The 19,612-nt window shown below is 33.6% G+C and overlaps 1 protein-coding gene across 4 annotated transcripts in view; it reads right to left on the bottom strand.

Moving 5' to 3' along the window:
* The window catches only part of Tasp1 (taspase 1), a 286,082-nt gene that overhangs the window by 14,831 nt on the left and 251,639 nt on the right, over nucleotides 1–19,612 (bottom strand). For all 4 annotated transcript variants that reach the window (XM_076848949.2, XM_076848952.2, XM_076848950.2 and 1 more), the window contains one exon: nucleotides 13,607–13,680. In XM_076848949.2, the coding sequence (XP_076705064.1) occupies nucleotides 13,607–13,680 (74 nt within the window). The remainder of the gene's footprint in view (nucleotides 1–13,606; nucleotides 13,681–19,612) is intronic.

Below are 19,612 nucleotides of genomic sequence, written 5' to 3'. Positions count from 1 at the left end.
ATCTGTTTAAGCCAATTCATCTTGAATGTGAAGGCATGGCATGCTTTAATACCAGTCATACCTGCAATTATTACAACAAATATTCTCAGACTTCTCTTTATCTGACTCCAAAACTGAATCTCAGTTTCCTGTGCTGGTTTTTTCTCACCTCCCCAACCAATACACGTTGGAGTGTTCCAGGTATCTCAGTAAGTTGATCCACTTGTTTTCCATTTATTTCACAGAAAAATATCTGTAGTGTGTATAGTGAAGTATCAATTCTACCTCCTCCTCTAGTTACCACTCTCTTTCTTTACTTCCATTTAAGTTCTTTGAAAAAGTTGTTCACACTTGTGACCTCAAATTCTTTCTTTTCTTTCTCTTGTAAACCTCTACCGCCATGTTTTTTACCTTGATCTCTGTACTATTCCCCTCTTAACAAAATAGTTTTCAATGTCAAATTCAACTTCCCTAATTTCAAGAGGCCCAGCAACAATCATGTGGTAAAGTTGATCACACTTGCCTCCCTGAAAACAGTTCTTCCTTCAGTGTTTAAAATATTATGCTCACTTTTCCTCTCTTCTTACCTCTATGATCATGACTTCTGAGTCCCCTTGATTGGTTCTCCAAATTAAAGGAGTTCTTCAGGTCTCTCTTCTCTTGTCCGTATTTACTCCCTTGGTGATATCATCCAAGATTCCCAAATGTATATATATCTCCAGTTTAGTCTTCTCTCCAGACACATGCATCCAACTATCTTCTGGACATGCCCACTCAATACTTAACAGGTATCTCAGAATTAACATGTCTAACAAGATTCCCACTTCTTTCCCTCAAATTTTCCTCCCCTCCACCTAAGTAAATGGCAACCCTACTCTTCTAACTACTTAGACCAAAATCTTAGGAGCCTTTTCTATTTCCCTCATATTTCCATTCAACCTATCAGCAAATTCTGATTGCCTTATCTTAAAAAATACACAGAAGACAACAGCTTCGCATCATCTGTATGGCTAATGCTCAAGTCTAGTCATTATTATCACTTACCTGACAATGACCTCCTACCTGCCTCTCTTTCAGCAGCTGGACTAGCCTCTTTTTATTTTTTTGGTGGTACTGAGGATTATACCCAGTACCTCACACATGCTAGGCAAGTGCTTTACCAATGAGCTATAGCCCCAGCCCTTTTTTAAAATTTTATTTTGAGACAGGATCTCACTACATTGCCCAGGCAGGCCTTGAACTTTTAATAGCCCTGTGTCAGCCTTGTAAGTAGCCAGGATTACAGATCTTTGTTATCACTCCCAGCTCTAGAATGGTCCCTTAAAATGCAAGTAAGATCATGTTTCCGGCTACCATCTCAAAGGAAAAGTCAAAATTCTGACAATGACTACATGATCTGGTCCTCCACCGCTATTACAACCCATTAAAACTGACTTCTTCACTGTTCCTACAACATAGCAGGCACATTCCTACTTGAGGGTCTTTGCACTTGCTGTTCCCTATGCCTGGAATGTTCCTGCCTCACTCCCATAAATCTTCCAACACTATTTAAATGTCACCTTCTCAGTGAGGCCTACCTAATACTGTCTTAATCCATCCAGCTTCCATCTCCTTGCCAAGTATATCCATGATTTATCTTGTTTATTGTTTCCTCCATAAGCATCTAAATCCGCTAGCACAGGGATCTTTGTCTATTTCGCTCATTTTTATATCCCCAGAAAAGCACCTAAATATAGAAGGTACTCAGTAGTGTTTATTTAAAAAATAATTCATGAAAAAGAAGAGATATTGTTTTTTTGTCAAAATTCTTCTCCTAAGCAAACTGAGTTTTTTTTTTTAATAGCAAAAAATTGAAAAGTCAAATAACTCAGGTATCCTTGCTAGTCAGTCATTACTAGCCACTGTAATAAGTTCTTGCTGGTTAAATGAAGTTATAAAGAAATGCATTTTTGTCATCATTGATGGTGAAAAATCTTATAAATTTTATTTTTTTCCCAAAAATATGGCATACTGAACAAAAACCATAAATTTCTAGATTAAGGAACTTATCATACCTTAGAGGTCTTCAATTTAAAAACTTCCTGTCTGACTATGAACCTTTGAAAACTTGTAGGAATTAAAAAAATATGTATCATAGACATTTTTAATGGAGCAGTATAGTTAGTACATTCTAACTATTCAAAATTTTATCTCTAAGAACCATCAATGGAAGAAATTGGAAATTATTGGCTTTCTCACCTATTACAGAAGGCACATTTAAAATACTATTACTCTTTCTATTTCAAGAAAAAGCTGTGTGCAAGTATTTTGAGCATCTCATAACAGCAGTGTTAATATAATCCCCATCCTTAATTAAGTTTCTTTTCATCCCTTCAACACTGCAGCAGACAGTACAATCCAAACATGTAAGTACAGTGATGACAGCTCAAGAGCATAAAAGTAAATTGTCAGTACCTACCACTTATTGTATCCAGAAGTATTTGAAAGGAATGTAAATAGAATAGCTTAACTATAGCCAAATGTCTCAATTAGTTAATACTAAAATGTAATGTTTTCACCCATTTACATTACTGCTTTATATACAAGACATAAAACACACATAGTTTCTATCACAAAAGAATTTTTAGTCCTTAGGATTAAATAGAATGGGCATTCCAACATGAAGACCTTAAAAAATTACAGAAACCATCTTTGTTGGGTGAATGATATGGGAATGAATATGTATTCTAGCAGACAGACTTTGTTTAGGGCTCAAAATCTACAACAGGGTTCACTCTTACATGCCTGTAAGGCAGTAGACCAGGTATAGGACTGTCAAAGAAGTACCCAGGCCTCACCAGAATGATGACCACTTGTTTGCTTCATTGTCAAGTCTTCTGCTCTTATAGGAGGAAATAAATCAGTTTTTATATAAAATTTAAAATGTTTAAACCATATGTTAAATTTAGTATTTTTGTGAATTTAAAATGTTTATATAATTTTTAAAAATGTTTAAAAACGGATTTGATTCATCCAGCTTTTTTTATCTCAAATCTAGAGATTACTGTAAAGGAAGGACCTTGGGGACAAAATCTTGTGTCCATAGCAGTTCTACCCTAAATCCCAACATGGAGTCACTTATTAAAGATATATTTACAAAAGACCTACTATGTGCTAGACCCTGTGTGGTCATTGGTACTACCACATACACTATATCCTTGGTCAACTCTATTATTGTTATTCATGTATTTAATAAAATAATGTAATAAAAGTTGTTATAGCATAAAGTCAATGGAGGATCCTGAATATTTACAATCATAGAAACCAAAACCTTGCTTCAGGTTAGGAAATTACTTGTACAAAATAAGAACAACAAGATCAAGATTACCGTCTTTGTCTTGAGATTACCCCTACCTGGCAAAAAAAAAAAAAAAGAAAGAAACAAGAAAAGATTTCTTTCATCACTTGTCTACCACTTCCCAACTAAAAGAAAGAAAACACCATTATGTAATCATTACTCACTCACTATAGGTATTAAGGGTAATCATTCTCAAGTACACTTGTCTCATTTACATGCCATGGTATATGTCCTGTGGGACATATATAAACAGCAGGCACCCTTCTGTCTGCAACAGCACATATCTGTCTAAAATGTTGGGTACTAGAAGATAACAAAGTGACACTCTAATGTTAAGTTCACAATTATGATTGAAAACCATGTAACTATGTAGAGAAATTTGTGTTTTCATTATTTTTCACGTTGCTATAACCAAAATAAAAGTTTATTCCCTCTTTTCAACTAACATGGAAAATCTACTAGTCCAAGTACTAGACATTTATCTTTGCACAGATCTAACCAAATGCCATGATTAAAATGAGATTTACTTGAACAAATATGGTTCATACCTCTGAGAAGATTTATGCTCTTGCCAACACAGTGCATTCCCTCTTTGTGGTTATTCTATTTAATTGCTTTGGAGCAATGTCAGATGAATCATTTGGAAGAAGTTGATGGTGTAAGACTAATTAGACAAAACTAAAGTTACCAACTACTCTTAGAAATTAACTTGTTTTTCCTCAGAACTTGAGGAAAGTTCTGTCTTACAGTTTGCTTTTCACATATTCAATTTTCTGCAATCTTCTGATTGCCTAAAGGACTTTCTAAATAGACCCAGTGGGATCCTACTGACAGCTCTGAGGGCATGGAAAAGAAATAAAAATTTCTACATTTGAAATTCTGGGCAAACTTAAAAGGTACAAGTTGAAATCATTGATTAGCCACTTTTCCTGTGGTCTATTAGTACATTTGCCAAATTTAGCTGTCTGGCATGTTTTCTTAGTACATAGCTTTTTAGTGATACCTAACCTACTATCTTGAGGTAGCTGGCTTCCTGCCAGAAATCAGATGCCTTCAGTTGTTGGGTAATATGAGGACTACATTATCAAAAGCAACTAAAATTTGGTTTAGGATAAAGCCAAACTTGCATCCTGATGACTCTGATAAATCTAAACTATAATCCAACAAATCCATAAGTACTAATAAATCCATATAGCCCAATAAATCCATTGGCTGACCCAGTGTCACCAGCTGCTACCATCTGAACTGAAGTCTCTTTTAAGGTATGCATCATCAACATAACTCAAAGGCACTCTCCACTGACCAATGCTAAATGGAATCCAAGAAGACTGCCAGTCTGCTCAAGGCTCATGTAAGACAAATTTAAAAGTAGCTAGTAAGCAACATTTTTCCCTTTTACTTTTAAAAGAAGTATTATTTTAGGTGAGTTTATAAGAAATATTACAGGCAAACCTTAGATTTCAAAAAGAAAGAAAAAACTAAGTTGTTATACTGTTAAGCCGGTAAACCTCTAGTTGAATAGTTTTTGAAAAGGCTTCATTACCACCATATTGACCTAAACTACAGATATGGGGGTGGGTATCCATTCTGGTTTCTTCAATTCCCCCCATCCTTCCCTTTTTTTCGCCTATCCTGGGACCTCTGAATTTACTTGTCAGTTCATTTATACTTACACGTTAGTAAGATTTTACCCAAACCTACCATCTCCACCTAGGAAGCAGGGTGAAAATCCAGGAAATATTGATCATTTTAGTACATGTAAATGGCACCTTCAAGAGCACAACTATAGTGTAAATGGGGCTTGGGGAGCTGTGTGATGTAATGACTCTGATATCCTTCACAATTTCCACATCCTCTAAACTTTCATCACCATCAATGACCATCATAATTAATGAAGTTTCTATTACATACACTTCACTTATAACATTCAATTAATTTTCAGAATGCTATCAAACAAGTAGTGACAGTCCCTCTTTAAAGATAAGGAAACCAAGAATATGCCCTGAGTTTTAAAGCATGGACTCTGGGATCTAAATCCAAGCATGACTAAGTCCCAAACCCATTCTCTTAATCATTCCACTACATGGAATGATGGTCTTGCTAATACTTATTTTCAGACTTCCAAAAAATAGTCATAACCTACATTCTATGAAATGTATAGACATTCACTAAATGGTTTGATGATTTCTGACAATTTGTATAACCACAAAACCAAAATATAAATAGAAAGTTTTCTGTAAAGAATATTTCTATTATGCCCCCAAATTCCTTCGTGTTCCTTTTATAAGCATTTCTGGGTTTGTATAACCATATCTTAGTTTTGCCAGAACTTGGTACAAATGGAATAATTCACCCAGCACTCTTTTGTATCTGGCTTTATTCATGAAACACAATGCTTCTGGGTTATTTTAAAGATATAGAAGAGAATTTATTTAGCTCTGTGAAGCTTTTACCCTTGGCACAGGAAGACCTTATTAAAGTTTTATAAACTGCTTTATTTAGGTAAATATTTAGGATAATTTTGTGAGGTTTTTGGACATTAAATTTGAGAAAGTTAATGGTCACCAAGATATACAGGGCTGATGGTATGCTCAGTGGTAGAGCACTTTGCCTGGTATGCTTGAGTCCCTGGTCAACACTCTACACTGCAAAAAAAGACTTACACACAATCACAATCAAAATGGTAAAACAATCAAATAATAAATGACTTCTTGTTATAGTCCTCAAACAATTATAATTGCTAGCCCACTGTTTATTCCTATTCTATATTCATTGTGATCTTTTAATTTGTTTTCTGAGTATGATCTTTTATTATTTACAAATAATCTTTCATTATCTTCCAGATCAAAATACCACAAAGTTATCTGTTTTACCTAGGTTATATTTTCACTCTTAAAGAATAGGAAACATTTATTAAGCTAATTATATTTACATAACCTTATAATTTAAAAAGAGAATTAAGAATAAATAATGGGGTCATCATTTCACTGACTCTCATCTACTTTCAAAACAGCAATTGTCTGGCAAATTATTTCCATCCCCAAGCAGACTGAAATAAAAGTGAGATTATGGGAAACCTGTGATAGTTTACTAGTAATAGTATGCTCTTAATATTTCAATCCTGGGAATGCTTGGTAATCAAGAAAACATTAATAGACTAACATTTAAAACATATTCTTACTTGAAGTACAGTATAGAGTACATAAATAATAGGTAAGTTTGTGAAGAAACTAAGATCCATCTATTATGAGATACAAGTGTTCATTTAAAGTATCTCCTTCACTTTTTAAATAATATTTTATTACAGTCGAGTATATAATTTTTCATTTGTAATGTGAAATTCTTTATTGGAAAGACAGCTCCTTCCTTTGATGACAAATGGCATCTACACTGCCAGTGATTATTCTGGACTTCCAGTACTGGATAAATCCTAATTCTTGAGTCACAAGTTCCCACCTATATTTCTAAGATAGTGATTGTTTAATATCTGCGGTTTCTGTCGGGTCTTGCTGCATCAGCATATCTGGTAATCTCCTTCCTTTAAACTGCAGAAGACTAAAGTGGTATTCCTGCTGCTCTCAGAACTTCTGAATTACACTGAGTTCAGGGTTGTCTTCTATTGGGGAACACTGTCTTAACTATAGTAACCCTGTGGTAAGTCATAAAAGTCCAGTAGGATAAGCCCTCTAAGTTTCATCTTCTCTTTTAAAGTTGATTTTTACAATTCTAGGTTCTCTAAATTTGCAGATATAAATTTTAAAGCCAGCTTAGTTATAGAACAAAAAACTGCTGAAATTTGATTAGGACTGCTTTGAATCTATGAATAAATTTGGAAAGAATGATTATCTTAGCATTACTGTGAGTTTTATATTTCATGAATAATATCTCCATTTATTTAGGTTTTCTTCTATTTCTCCCAGCAAGGTTTTGTAGTTTCCAGGAGAAAGGTCTAGTACATAATTTGTTAAATTTATTCCATATAATCTGAGAAAAACTGCAGTTTTTTTATTGCTTCCTTTCCAACTTTTGTCTTTTATTTCTTTTATTGTACTAATTTGGAATTCCAGTAAAATACTGAATGGAGGTAATGTGAATGAAACCGTATTTTCCTGTTCTAAGTGTTAGAAAAAAATATTCCATGTTTCACCAATAAGTATGATTTTAGTCATAGGTTTTTGGCAATTGCCCTTTTATTGGATTGAGGAAGTTCCTCCCATTTCTGTTATTTTGAAGTTTTTATAATAAATAGAAGTTGAAAAAATCATATGGCTAATTAAAACAAATTAAAAAATCTATGGTATCAGAACAAATATATTTTTTCTCCTTATTTTGGTAATACAGTAAATTATATTGGTTGATAGTTTAACAACTTTACTGACATAATTCATATGCCATAACATTTACCCATTTAAATCAAGTATTCCATTCAGTGGCTTTTAGTATATTTACAAAGTGTGCAACTTTCTAATTTCAGAACATTTTCATTATCTCAAAAAGAAACCCCATACTCATTAGTAGTCACTCCCCATATCCTTCCCCCTTTTCACTTGCAACCACTAATCCACTTTCTGTCTCTATGGATTTCTAATTCCAGGCACTTAATATAAATGGAATCATACAATATTTAGCCTTTTGTGTCCATCTTCTTTCACTTAGGTTTCCAAAGTTCATGCAGGCTATAGTATGTATCAGTATTCCCTCCTTTTTATAGCTGAATAATGTTCCATTGTATAAATATATCACATTTCTGAAACTATTACTGATATATTTAAATTTTAGAATGTGATCAATCTATAAAAATACATGCAAGCACATATGCAAGTAGTAAGGTTGTCATTGAAAATGTTATTAATACAATAGGGGTTAAAAGACCACACAAATTACATCTGATTTGCAGATACCTATAATTATTTTACATACTTGAACTTTGAGAATATAAGTAATCTGAATACTAAATCAGATGAGAGAAATACCTTCTATAGTTTTCAAAAGACATAGCATATCACATTTTTTATCCATTCATCACTTGATGGGCATTTGGGTTATCTGGCTTTTTAACTAATATAAATAATGCTGCTATCAACATCTAAGTATAAATTTTTGTGTGAACACATCTTTTTAAATTTTCCTGGGTATATCCTTAAGAGGTATGGAATTGCTGGGCAATATGGCAACTCTTATATCTAACTTTTTGAGGAACTGACAAACTCTTTTTCAAAGCAGGGGTGCACTGTTTTTACCTTCCCAACAGAAATTCCTAAGGGTTTCAATTTCTCCACATCCTCACTAACACTTGTTATTTTGTTCATCTTTTTGATTATATAGCCATCTAATTGAATGGAAAGTAGGATATCATTGTGGTTTTGATTGTATTACCCTAATGACTTCTGATGTTGAGAATATTTTCATATACTTATTTGCTACTTGTATATCTTCTTTGGAGAAATGTCTTTTAAATCCTTTGCCCATGTTTTCTTATTATTAAGTTAAAATATATTCTCAAGGGATACAAGTCTTTATTAAGTATATAATTTGCAAATATTTTTCTTCTTTTTTTGATGAAAACAAGACCTTTTTTTTTTATTTATTTTTATGTGGTGCTAAGGATCGAACCCAGTGCTTCACATGTACTTGGCAAGCACTCTACTGCTGAGCCATAACCCCAGCCCTATTTTTTCTTATTCTGTGGCTTGCCTTTTCATTTTCTTTCTTTTCTTTTCTCTTTTTATTTATAATCAGGGATTGAACCCAGGTGCATTTAATTACTGAATCCCACATCCCCAGCCCTTTTTTATATTTTATTTAGAGAAAGGGTCTCACTGAGTTGCTTAGGGACTAACTAAGTTGCTGAGACTGACTTTGAACTCACAATCCTCCTGCCCCAGACTCAGGAGCCACTGGGATTACAGGTGTGAACTTTCTTGATGGTGTTCCTTGAAGCACCAAGTTTTTAATGTTATGATGTCACATTTAATTTTTCTTTTGTTGCTTGTACTTTTGGGGTCATATCTAAGAAACCATTGCCTGATCAAAGGGAAATAATAGCATGGGCAACATTCATCCTGTTTCATTAAAATGTGTCAAAGCATGTCATAGGTCTTGACACACAGAACAGAGGAATATCATGAATAAACATTTGTTGATATTTTTGTTTAAATAAAAACAAAAAGCTCAGTAATGTTCTGAAAGTTACCCTAATGTGATAGAACTTTCATAATGAAAGCTTAATCTCTCATAGATCCAGACAGAAAACAATCATTACTACTATAGAAAGAGCTCACAAAGTATTTTTAAGAATTGTATTGTTGAGTCAACCTCTCTATATCAGAGAAAACATTTGGTATTTTTTTGGGGGGGGAGGATTGGTTGACTTCACTTAGCATTATCTTCTCCAACACCATCCATTTACCTGCAAATGCCATGGTTTTGTTCTTTTTAATGCTGAGTAAAATTTCTTTGTGTATAAATGCCACATTTTTTAAAATCCATTCATCCACTGAAGGACATCTAGGTTGGTTCCTCAGTTTAGCTATTGTGAATTGTGCTGCTATGAACATTGAAGTGGCTGTGTCCCTGTAATATGCTATTTTTAAGTCCTTTGGATATAGTCTAAGGAGAGGAATAGCTGGGTTAAATGGTGGTTCCATACCCAGTTTTCCAAGGAATCTACATATTGCTTTTCAAATTGGCTGCACAAACTGTTGCAGTCCCACCAGCAATGTATGAGTGTACATTTTCCCCCACGTCCTCGCCAACACTTATTGTTGTTTGTCTTCATAATAGCTGGAGTGAGATGATATCTTAGAGTGGTTTTGATTTGTATTTCTCTAATTGCTAGAGATAATGAGCATTTTGGAGTTAGGGAGGGAAAGCATGGGATGAATAGAGGAATTCAAGATAGGGAAGAGGGGTGGAGGGAAAGGAGGGGGTAGGGGAATAACAAGCATGGTGGAACGTGATGGTCATCATTATACAAAGTACATATATGAAGACTTGAATTGGATGTCAACATACTTTATATACAAACAGAAATACAAAAAGTGTGGTATTTATGTGTAGTAAGAATTGTAATGCAAAAGAAAAAAAATAATGTTACCTTAGATTAGGTAGAGGGAAGTGAGAGGAGGGGAAGGAAGGGGATGTGGGGATAAAAAAAAATAGTAGAATAAAAGAGACATTATTACTGTATGTATGTATGTGATTGTATGACCCATGTGATTCTACAATATGTATACTCAGAAAAATGAGAAATTATATCCCATCTATGTATGATATGTCAAAGTATATAAGTGCATTCTACTGTCATGTATAACTAATTAAAACAAATAAAAAAAGAAATGTATTGTTGTTTAAATATTTTTTAGTTAATTAAGTGAAGAACTCCAAGTGAAATAAAGGTAGGAGTTTGGAGTAATGTGTTTATTCATTAAATGCAGAATTGGTTATAAACCAAGGATGATATTTTTTTGAACTATATCATTTCAAGTGTGAGGCCCAAAGAAATAATCAAATATGCCATAATATGCAAGAATGATATATTTTGAAAATTTTCATTTGAAAATAATTTTTCTCTTACAGAACAGTTGAAGAAACAATGCATCCTTTACTAAGATTCACCTATTGTAAACATTTTGCTCCATTTGCTTCATAATGTACTATCTATCCACACATTCATTCATTCATACACACGTACACATAATATTTTTTCTAAACCATTGAGAAGACATTATATATATTATGGCCTTTTACCCTTAGAAACTTCAGTGTAATTTTTCTAAAAATAAGATATTTCCCTATTCATCCCAATACAGTTATCAGCCTTAGTAAATTTAATGATTATATAATTCATTTTTACTACTCATGTTCCAGTATTCAAGCTGAGTTAATAATGTGTTTATGACATTCCCCCCCTCTCATATATAATCCAGTCTAAGATCAGTTATTGCTATTAGTTGTCATTGTTGCTTCAGTATTGTATAATCTGAAATATTTGTGCAGCCTTTGTCTTTATGGCACTGACAATTTTGGTGAATAGTCCCTTTTTTCTTTCTTTTCAGCATGTTCCTCATTTCTGATTTATTTGATGTTTTTTCATGATTAGGTTCAGGTTATGTACATCTAGACAGAATATTATGTATAAATTATGTTGTATCCTTCTCAGGTTATCACATTCAGAGGTACATACTGTCCATCTGCCCCTCAATGGTGGTATTTTGATCACACAATTGAGTTGTTTGTTGCCTGGATTCTCCATTATATAGTTCTTATTTTCCCCACAACTAATAGTAAATCTCTAGAGATAAAACTATAAAACAGACTATTTCTTCTTGAGGAAGAATTTTTATTATTAAATTTTTTACTCTTGTTATAAATAATGGCCTCTACATATTTTTAAAAAATCTAATTTCACTTATTATACTTGAATAAGTTCCATGCCATTTAAAAAAATCTATTTTATTCCAGTAGTTCACATACACTGAGTATTTATGAAAAACTGTTCATTAAACCATCTACTATCTAGGATATGGGGCAATATAGTTTTTAAATCCAACTAGTATCAAAGCCTTAATTTTAGTACCATTAAAAATAAATTTCTTTGCCTTATGCTATAGAAACTAAATTAAATTATATAATTATAAGAATATTCTTTTTCAACAAAATGAGATTAAACCCCTATCTCTCACCATGCACAGAACTCAATTCAAAATGGATCAAGGACTTAGGAATAAAACCAGAGACCCTGTGTCTAATAGAAGAAAAAGTAGGCCCTAATTTCCATCATTCCAGTGTTTATGGGGAAAAAAAAGAATTTTATTTTTTTAAATTAGCAGAATTCAGCAGCCAAAGCATTAGAATTAAAATTATTTTGTTTTTCTGGAAAGCATTTGTAGTCCACCAATCCAAAGGAGGAAAAAAGGGAGAGGGATTAACTCTCTGAAAGGAAGGTCAAAAACATAATTTACAAGTGAGGCAAGGGAAACAGCTGTATCTGCTGGCCCAATCAAGACTATCAGCTGAAGACTTTACCAACAATATAAAAACCACATCTACCAGATGTCAAATGATACAACTGGAGGTCAAATATGTTTGGGTTCACTGTTCTCCCCAATTTCTTTATAGTATTTCATGTTAAATGATAAGGTGTCTTCCACAGACCACCAACAGGGATAATAAAAACATTTCCACACAAGATACCATACGGTACCCCAGCAGACTGGCCTTGGTGCTGAAGCATATCTCATGCATGTTCTTCTGTTAAAAAAAGCAATCTAATCAGGATCAATATGTTAAGTATGAGAGAAACTTAAATGGCTGCAAATCATTCATATACCTGATAAACCACTTGTGTTATTAATCAGGCTTGTTCAATATAAATCTTATGAGATCACCATTATATGTACAACCCATTTTTTACCAAAATAACCTTATATGATGCATGATTATACATTTATTCTTTATTTGTTAATGATTCAATCTGTTTCAGATGACTTATATCAGAGGTTTCCTTACTTGATCTTTAGAAATATGTAGAGTAAATCATTTCTTTTAAAAAGAGGCTGCCTAACTTCACAGTTTTGCAACTGAGGCATTTTAATGTCAAGTAAATGGCATGTGTCACAGCTGTTTCTAAAAATGTTATTTACAAGAAGAATATGAAACCGATATAAAATAAATTCCACAAATTATGTATTTTACTCACAGGCTCAACCGTCATGAGTCCAGAGAAGCCAAGCAACTCAAGAATTGATACATGGACACCTATGTAATTGTTATGACTCTCTGAGGCATATGGTGCACAGAGGCAAAGCCCTTTGACTTCACACAAAGAAACCATTCCAGGCCATCTCTGAGGACACCAGAGCATAAGCTATGTGGTAACTGGAAGCATGTCAGCCACCTCTGCTATCAACATGCAGAGAGGCTTTCCAGGGGCTGATCTTACATTGCCCCAGTTTCCTTTATCTATTCCAACACTCTGCAGAATCATCCATCTATGTCAGTTCATCAGTTTTATTTTTTATTTTCTTTTCCTAATTCCCAGTTTCCTCTTTGCCAACTATTCACAATGGGCAAAGAGGAGCAAAGTGGAAAAAGACAGGGTTTTTTAAATCCCCCTTTCTCCATTACTGAAAGTAAAAAAGATCTGCTGTTTTTCTTTTGAATCATTAAGTTCACAGAGCTATTGCCCACAAGAGGTGAAAAAAAATTCATCTATATCAACTTAACTGGTTAAAGGTTTATACAGTGGCTATCAGGCTTTCGGGTTGTGGCCCAGTTTTTCCCGCTTACCTTGGCTTTCCCATCCTGGGCTGACATATATCCAACACACATGCTCTCTGTTGTGTGGCTCCACAGAAATTCCACTGTGTGAAAGAGACCACAAATAGGCACATTCAGATCACAGATGGAAAATAAATCTTTGCTTTTTAATAGAACAGTTAAAGATAGCTTTATATTTAACACACTCAGTTCCCCACTTTCCATTTGCTCCTTCATAAATGTCAAGATGATTTAATGCTCAAAACTGTGTAATGCCATTTATGTGAAATGAAAAATGTATTTTTTTCTTGTCAAAAATTATGATTATTACATGTAAAATAAATGCTCTTCTGTTTGAAACATAACATTAAACATATATGCACTCATATATACTATACACAATTATTTAGTAAATGTAATATTCCATAGCATAGATTCTTTTAAAACACACACACACACACACACACACACACCAGGTCTAGGTTTCTAATATCATTCTGTAGGAAAAGAAACCAGGATTCCTGGAGAAAGGCTGTTTCCAGAGCTGGGACAGAGAAAATGTAAAATGAATTTTAACCATCTTGTTGTAGAAAGTAAAAAAATCCTCATCAAAAAGAAACAAGGGTCAGCTTAAAAGGCTCCCACCGGCCAAATCTATGTCTATGAAAATAAATGTGAACCAGGTGTAGTGGCACACGCCTGTAATCCCAGCAACTCTGGAAGCTGAGGCAGGATCACACATTCTAGGCCAGCTTCAGCAATTTAGCAAGAACCTGTCTCAAAATAAAAATTAGAAAGGTCTGGGGATGTATCTCAGTGGTAAAGTGCCCCTGGGCTCAATCCCTACTACCAAAAAATGTTTTTAAATTAAAAAAAGAAAGAGAATAATGTATTATAATCACTGTTCAAAATAAGAACCAAAGAGCCCATACTGGTCCAAGCAAATAAATGAAAAAATGGCAAAGATAAGCTCTTCCTGGCAGAAGAAAGCCAACTAATAAATAAATACAGAAGAAATAACAGAGTTAGAAAAATCATCATGGTTGCTAAAACTAGTGGGTAAAGATTTGAAGAGGGAGAGGTTATTTACACCAAAATATCTCTTCACAAAATTCATATTAAATATAAAGTGGCAAACTGTAAGTGCACTGTGAAAAAACCAATGGACTCCAACTTAACCAAATGATCCAAGCTAATTTGGCCAATTAAGGCACAAATGTGCCTTTAGAAAAGACACATTGAGACACATGGTGTTCTGCCAAAAACACAGAACCAGAATTTGAATGAGGAAACATCCAATAACCTGATCTAGCAACACTCTACTCAATATCTTGTTTTAACTCCTCAAAATTGTCAAAATCAAAAAATACAAAGGAGGATGAGAAGCTGCCCTAGTTTAAAGACAACATGACACTAAATGCAAAATGCAGTAATGGATTATATCCTGGACCAGGGTAATGTAGCAGATGTTAGAATGGACATTTTTGAGAACATGGCTGGCATTTGAAATGGCTAGATAGTAGTGTGGAATCAATCAATATTAAATGTTATGATTTTGATATGTGCATTGTGATTATCTAGAAAAATGGCCTTAAGAAATACACACTGAAGTATTAGGAATAAAGGAGTCAAAATTGCCATTTCACTCTGAAATAATTAAGGAAAAAAAATGCCTGTCTTCTTTCTCTCTTTCTCCCTACCTCCCTACCCTGCTCCCTCTCCCTCCCCTCACCTGTGTGTGTGTGTGTGCATGTGTGTGTGTGTGTGTGTGTGTGTGTGTATGTGTGTAGAGGAAGGAAAAAAGGGAACTAATGGAAAGAAATGAGAATGTTAGGTAAATCTGGGGAAAAAAATCATGGGTGCCTTCTGTTCTATTCTTGCAACTTAAATGTAAGTAAGAAATTATATTTAAATAAAATGTTACAAAAAGAAAAATTCAAACACAGAAATCCACATGAAATTGTGAACTTCAAGTATATTCTTTCAAAATACTAAATTTTTAAAGTTTTGATGTACTTTCCAACAAAAATTTCTGAAGTTACTGATAATAAAACTAAATTGCTCAACACTAAGCCCTCTCTGTCCCAGGCCATCCATCTGTTTATTTCTGAGCTAATTATGCCTAAGACAAGTGTTTGAGTTGAGACACAACTGTGGGATTAGCAGTCCTAGACTCTGAAGGCTTTGCCAGACATGTGGGGAAGAAAGAAGCAGTGTGAGGCAAAACTGAGTTCCTCAGATAGATGGTTCATTCCCTCATCATTAATTAATTATCAAACCTGCCAACGTGCTCAACAGACGCTCGTCAGAGGAGTGCAGGAAAACAGCATCACGCAATGAAGCAAGTTCTCCTCACCAGATGTTTTTCTTCCACACACATCTGCTTTGAACTTCAAAAATCTTAAAGTCCCGAGCAAGGTCTGGGATATTTTAAATTGCCTAATAGAGTAAAGGCACTCAAGTCTTAACTGAAGCTCCTCATAGAGTAGTAATAACGAACTGTATTCAAATACAATATTAAGGCATTTCTAAAATTATAATTTCTTATTTTGTTGCAAATATTAAGGTGAAAACTGCTCAGGAGGTAGACAAAAAGAAACAAACAAAAAATGCCTGGAAATGTAGTCAATAAAATCATGAAAGCAGAGGATAAAAACACTAGATTTTTTTTTTTAAATCAAGTAATGAAATTGTAGCAGCTATCAAAAGCCTTCCAACCAAGTAAAGCCCAGGACTGGATGGATTATCAGTTAAATTTTACCAGACCTTTAAAGAAAAACTAATACTAATCCTCCTCAAATTATTCCAAGTAATAGAAAAGGAAGGAACACTGCCAAATTCATTCTATGAAGCCAGTGTCACCCTGATACCAAAATCAGACAGATACATATCAAGGAAAGAAAACTTCAGGCTAGTATCCTTGATGAACATAGTTGCAAAAAATCTTAATAAAATATAGGCAAATCACATACAAAAATACATTACAAAGATAGTGCACCATGATCAAGTGGATTTAGTTACAAGGATGCAAGGCTGGTTCAACATACACAGATCAATAAATGTAATTCACCACATAAATAAAGCTAAGGACAAGAATCACATGATTATCTCAATAGATGCAGAAAAAGCATTTTAAAAAATTCAACACCCATTCATGTTTAAAACACTAGAGAAACTAAGGATAGAAAGAACTTACTACACGTTGTAAAGGCTATTTGTGACAAACCCAAGGCCAACATCATACTGAATGGAGAAAAACTGAAAACATTTCTTCTAAAAGCAGGAACAAGAAAGGAATGTCCACTCTCACCTATTCAAGATAGTCCTTGAAACTCTATACAAAGAAATCAGGCAAGAGAAAGAAATTAAAGAGAGAGAAATATGAAAACTATCTGCAAATAACATGATCCTATATTTAAAAGACCCCAAAACTCCACCAAAAGACTTCTAGAGCTAATAAACATATTTAGTAAAGAAGCAGGACACAGAATCAACATATATTAATCAATTGCTTTCTTATACTCCAATAATAAACCTGCTGAAAAAGAAATTAGGAAAACTGTCCTATTCACAATAACCTCAAAAAATAAAATAAAATACTTTGGAATTTATCTAATGAAGGAGGTAGAGGACTTCTAAAATGAAAACTACAGAACACTAAAGAAAGAGACTGAAAAAGACCTTAAAGAATGGAAAGACCTCTCAATGTTCTTAGACTGGCAGAATTAATATCATCAAAATGGACATAATACCAAAAGCAGTATACAGATTCAATATAGTCCCTACATGATACGAATAATATTCTTCACAGAACTAGAAAAAGTAGCAGTAAAATTCATATGGAAAAATAAGAGACCCAGAAGAGTTAAAGAAATCCTGAGTAAAAAGAACAATGCTATAGGCATCATAATATTGGACCTCAAATTATACTAAAGGGCAATAGTAAGCAAAACAGGATGGTACTGGCACCAAAACTGTCATGAAGAGCAATGGAATACAATAGAAGACACAGAGACAAACCTACATAAATACAGTTACCTGATACTAGACAAAGTTGCCAAACATATGTTGAGAAAAGATAACCTTTTCAACAAATGGTACTGGGAAAACTGGAAATCCATTTGTAGAGAAATGAAACTTGACCCCTGTCTCATGCCCTGTATAAAAGTCAACTCAAAGTGGACCAAAAGACCTAGGAATTAGACCAGAAACTCTGCAACTGCTAAGAGAAAATGTTAGGCCCAACACTCCAATAAGGAAGTTGGTATAGGAACCATATATACCAACTTCCTTAACAAGACTCCTAATGTGCAAGAAAGAAAACCAAAAATCAATTAAGTGGGATGGCATCAATTTAAAAACCTGCCAAACAAAGGAAATGATTAATAGTGTGAAGACAAATCCTAGAGAGAAGAAGATTTTTGTCAGTTGCTTTTAATGGCCCAGAATAAAGAAAGAACTCAAAAAACTTAACACCATCCCCCAATACCACAAATAATTAATAAATGGGCAAAAGAATTAAACAGACACCTTCTCAAGAGAAAAAATACAAATGACCAACAAATATATGAAAAAAATGTTCAATATCTCTGGCAATTAGGGAAATGCAAATCAAAACTACATTGAGATTTCATCTCACTCCAGTCACAATGGCAATTATCAAGAAAACAAATAATAAGCATTGGTGAGGATGTGGAGACAACAGGACAGTCATACATTGTTGATGGTAATGAAAATCAGTGCAATCACTCAGGAAAGCGATATGGAGATTCTTTCAAAAACTGGGAATGAAACCACCATGTGACCCAGCTACCCAACCCCTTGTTATATATCCAAAAGATCTAAAATCAGCATAATATAGGGATACAGTCACATCAGTGTTTATAGCAGCACAATTCACAATAGCCAAGCTTTGGAACCAACCTTTGACAGATGAATGAATAAAGAAAATGTGGTGGGCTAGAGCTATATAGTCCAGGGGCAGAGCACTTGCCTAGCATGTGTGAAGCCCTTGGTTCAATCCTTATCACCACATAAAAATAAACAAAATAAAGGCATCTTGTCCATCTACAACTACAAAAAAAATTTTTTTTAAAAATAAAATGTGATTTATATACATGATGGAGTATTAGTCAGCCATAAAGAAGAGTGAAATTATGGCATCTGCTGGTAAATGGATGGAATTGGAGACTCTCATGCTAAGTGAAATGGACCAGACATAGAAAGTCAAAGGTTGAATGTTTTCTGATATGCAGAAACCAGTTCAAAATATGGGCCTCAGGAAAGGGACATAGTATGGCTTAGGTCATTTAGTAAGTGCACAAAATGAAAGTCAAGCTAAATTCTTGGATCCTCAAACCTACATTCTTTTACTCTGAAAATTAATCATTTTTATAATATAATTTTTTATAAAAAGTATTTATAATTAGCATTACATATTAAGAAGATTAAAATCTTTACAAACACCAAAGGACCATAAGACATCAAACACAATTATTAAATCATTTTACTCTTAAGGAAGGCTTTTTAAGATCAATAAATTTAATTACATTTTTAAAATACATAGGTATATATAGCATTTTACCATGTGGAAAAAATTCAAGAGATGAATGACAAATCTAGGAAAATATTGGCAATTAATTCTTAGCACAAAGGGTTGATTCTTTTGAATACTAAAATATTTATTCCAAATCAATAAGAAAAGACAAATATCCAAAGAAAAAACAAAAAGGTTATCAGGGATAACTCTAAAACATATGAAAAGATGCTCTACATTATTCATACTAAATAAAAAGAAATTATAATCATTAGATACCATTATTCAACTATTAGTCTTCATATATTAAAAGGCTTAAAATAACAGAGTTGAGAGGGAAGAAGATAGTAGTCTCATATGGTGGTGAGAATATGACCATTTAGAAATATGCATTCATAATTCAGGGTAATTATGTTCTATAAGGTTGTAATTAACACTGAATTTACAAATACTGACTCATTGCTTTTAAGAGAAACAAAGGGGTAAATAAGTTCCTGTTG

The sequence above is a fragment of the Callospermophilus lateralis genome, chromosome 3 (genome assembly GCF_048772815.1).
Source record: "Callospermophilus lateralis isolate mCalLat2 chromosome 3, mCalLat2.hap1, whole genome shotgun sequence".
Lineage (NCBI taxonomy): Eukaryota > Metazoa > Chordata > Mammalia > Rodentia > Sciuridae > Callospermophilus > Callospermophilus lateralis.
This window is presented reverse-complemented; position numbering and strand designations above follow the sequence as displayed.